The sequence below is a fragment of the Gracilinanus agilis genome, unplaced genomic scaffold (assembly GCF_016433145.1).
Source record: "Gracilinanus agilis isolate LMUSP501 unplaced genomic scaffold, AgileGrace unplaced_scaffold20421, whole genome shotgun sequence".
Lineage (NCBI taxonomy): Eukaryota > Metazoa > Chordata > Mammalia > Didelphimorphia > Didelphidae > Gracilinanus > Gracilinanus agilis.
In genome coordinates this window covers 1-3144 of record NW_025351829.1, presented here as the reverse complement: position 1 = coordinate 3144, position 3144 = coordinate 1, and the positions used below count along the sequence as shown (strand labels likewise).

Genomic DNA, 3144 nt, shown 5'->3' with positions numbered 1-3144 from the left:
AGCAAATGTGTCACAATACAAAGGACATTAGATGGCAGGCTTCAGGTGGCTGGTCGGAAAGGTTTCCCTCATGTGATATATGCTCGTCTCTGGAGGTGGCCTGATCTCCACAAAAATGAACTTAAACATGTGAAATACTGTCAATATGCTTTCGACCTAAAATGTGATAGTGTCTGTGTGAATCCGTATCATTATGAACGAGTTGTATCACCTGGCATTGATCTCTCAGGATTGACACTGCAAAGTTCTGCTCCATCAAGTATGTTGGTGAAGGACGAATATGTTCCTGACTTTGAGGGACAGCCATCATTGTCCACTGAAGGACATTCAATTCAGACCATACAGCATCCACCGAGTAACCGTGCATCTTCAGAGACATACCCAGCCATGTTAGCTCCGTCTGAGTCTAACACTACCAGCACCACTAACTTTCCCAACATTCCTGTGGCTTCCACAAGTCAGCCTACCAGTATATTGACAGGCAGCCATAGTGATGGACTTTTGCAGATACCTGCAGGACCTCAGCCAGGACAACAGCAGAATGGATTTACTGCTCAGCCAGCTACTTATCATCATAACAGTACTACCACCTGGACTGGAAGTAGAACTGCAGCATATACGCCCAATATACCTCACCACCAAAATGGTCATCTTCAGCATCATCCGCCTATGCCACCCCATCCTGGACATTACTGGCCAGTTCACAATGAGATTGCATTCCAGCCTCCCATTTCCAATCATCCTGCTCCTGAATATTGGTGTTCAATTGCTTACTTTGAAATGGATGTTCAGGTAGGAGAGACATTTAAAGTTCCTTCAAGCTGCCCAATTGTTACTGTCGATGGATATGTGGACCCATCTGGAGGAGACCGCTTTTGCTTGGGTCAACTCTCCAACGTTCATAGAACTGAAGCCATTGAGAGAGCAAGGTTGCACATAGGCAAGGGTGTGCAGTTGGAATGTAAAGGTGAAGGCGATGTTTGGGTAAGGTGCCTCAGTGATCATGCAGTGTTTGTGCAGAGTTACTACTTAGACAGAGAGGCTGGGCGAGCACCAGGAGATGCTGTTCATAAGATTTATCCAAGTGCATACATAAAGGTATTTGATTTACGCCAGTGCCATCGTCAGATGCAACAACAGGCTGCCACTGCACAAGCTGCAGCAGCTGCCCAGGCCGCAGCAGTAGCAGGAAATATCCCTGGACCAGGATCAGTAGGTGGAATAGCCCCTGCTATCAGTCTGTCAGCTGCTGCTGGGATTGGCGTGGATGACCTGCGCCGCCTTTGCATACTCAGGATGAGTTTTGTAAAAGGTTGGGGCCCTGATTACCCGAGGCAGAGCATCAAAGAAACACCATGCTGGATTGAGATTCATTTACACCGTGCCCTCCAACTCCTAGATGAAGTACTTCATACCATGCCTATCGCAGACCCACAGCCATTAGACTGAAGTCTCTCTGCTGTGGCTGTGTGTCAGGATGGTGGACTGTAAAATACAATCCTGTTTATAACCTGAAGATATATTTTACTTTTGTTCTGCTTAATCTTTTCATAAAAGGTTGGAAAATGTGTTTGCTGCCTTGCTCCTAGCAGACGGAAACTGGATTTAATACGTTTTCCCCCATTTAGAAATTGGTTTTCAGGTATGAGACGTGACTCAGCGTGAAATGGGGAAAACATATCCAGATGAAGTCCTCACTAGCTATATATGAAGGAATCATTCCAGTGCTGAAAAATGTAACCGTTAGCCTTTTGTGTGCAAAAACCTATATAATCTATAGATGTTATTCTGCAGAATAAATCCAACATTGCTAATGTTTAAATGCAGAGAAAGTTCTTGAAGATCATTTCACCTCTATCTCATACTGTATGTGAGTGGTTACTGTTAAGCATATATCTTAAAAATACTGTACCATGTAGGTGAGTTAATATTATTAAGAGCAACTCAACTCTGCATTTAAGGAGGTTCAGTCACAAAAATTTCGTGTAACCTCTTCCCACAATAATTTCTTTGAATCTTGAACAAGTGAAGACAAAATCTTAATTCATATTGTAACTTGCAGCTTCAATTTTACATTTGCTAAGGCTAATATGTATGTACGTGTTTGAAAATTCCTTATTGCTAGGCAGAAAAAAAACTCGTTTTAAATTACATTTTGCTCCCTGTCTGATAACTGTGATTGAGAAGAGGTATTTCTCTGCCCTGTTGAAGAATAGTAGTTTTATCTTTCTAAATTTCTGGGCATTGGGTCTGGTTACTAAAAGGCCTGGGACAGGAATTGCTTTCCTTCATTAATTCATAGGGAAAACTTTTGTATATTTTAAAACACTAAAAGGAGTATTATCACTCCACTTAACTATCACACTGTTCTGCAACGCTGATGATACTTAAACTAAATAATGAATAACTAGTATTTTGGAAACGGCTAAAATCCGTATTAAATACCGTGCAGAATAACGGAAACATTACAATTGTTCATAATGGGTAGTTTAACTATTTTTGTACTTGATTTGATGTGTGATTTTTCGTATACAGTTTAAATCATGTATGTTATGACATTGTTTGAAATTCAGTTTTTGTATCTTGGGGCAAGACTGCAAACTTGTTTTTTATACCTTTTGGTTATTCTAAGCCCTATGCCATCAATGCCCATATCAATTGGCAATGACTTTGTATAAAGAATTTAAGTAGGAAAAAATTGCAATTGTATTGACTGTACAACAGACACAATATGTATGCTTTTTATCTAGCTAGTAGTACAAATAAAACTGAAAATCTCAGTATACAAAATTGAATCTAGGTTTGCTTTTTAAAACAAAACAAAACATTTTTGCACTTGAGTCCATTAACTCAATGATAAATCATTTTTCTACTAAATGACAGGCAACAGTACAGTAGTAACTAGCAACCATGGTTGTTAACACTTTATGCAAGACTTCTTCACTGTTCATTATGTCTAATGTGTAGAAGCTCAAGATCTTCTGTGAACTTTTTTGCAGTAGCAGAAATAGGCCTGGTTGTCTACAAGATAAATAATGTGAAATAAAATATAGTATCACTCACAAAAAAAAAAAAAAAAAAAAAAAAAAAAAACAAAAAAAAAACTAAGTCATTCAGAGTAATAGACCAATGGAGCGAGGTTAT

The 3144-nt window shown here is 39.4% G+C and overlaps 1 protein-coding gene across 1 annotated transcript; it reads left to right on the top strand.

Annotated features, from left to right (window-relative positions):
• Positions 1–6: 6 nt before the first annotated feature.
• Positions 7–2780, top strand: LOC123254358 (mothers against decapentaplegic homolog 4-like; the record flags this gene model as incomplete). The annotated part of the gene is made up of 1 exon (XM_044683396.1): positions 7–2780. A coding segment is annotated over one exon (1443 nt), but the record flags the coding sequence as incomplete, so codon positions are not given.
• Positions 2781–3144: the final 364 nt, after the last annotated feature.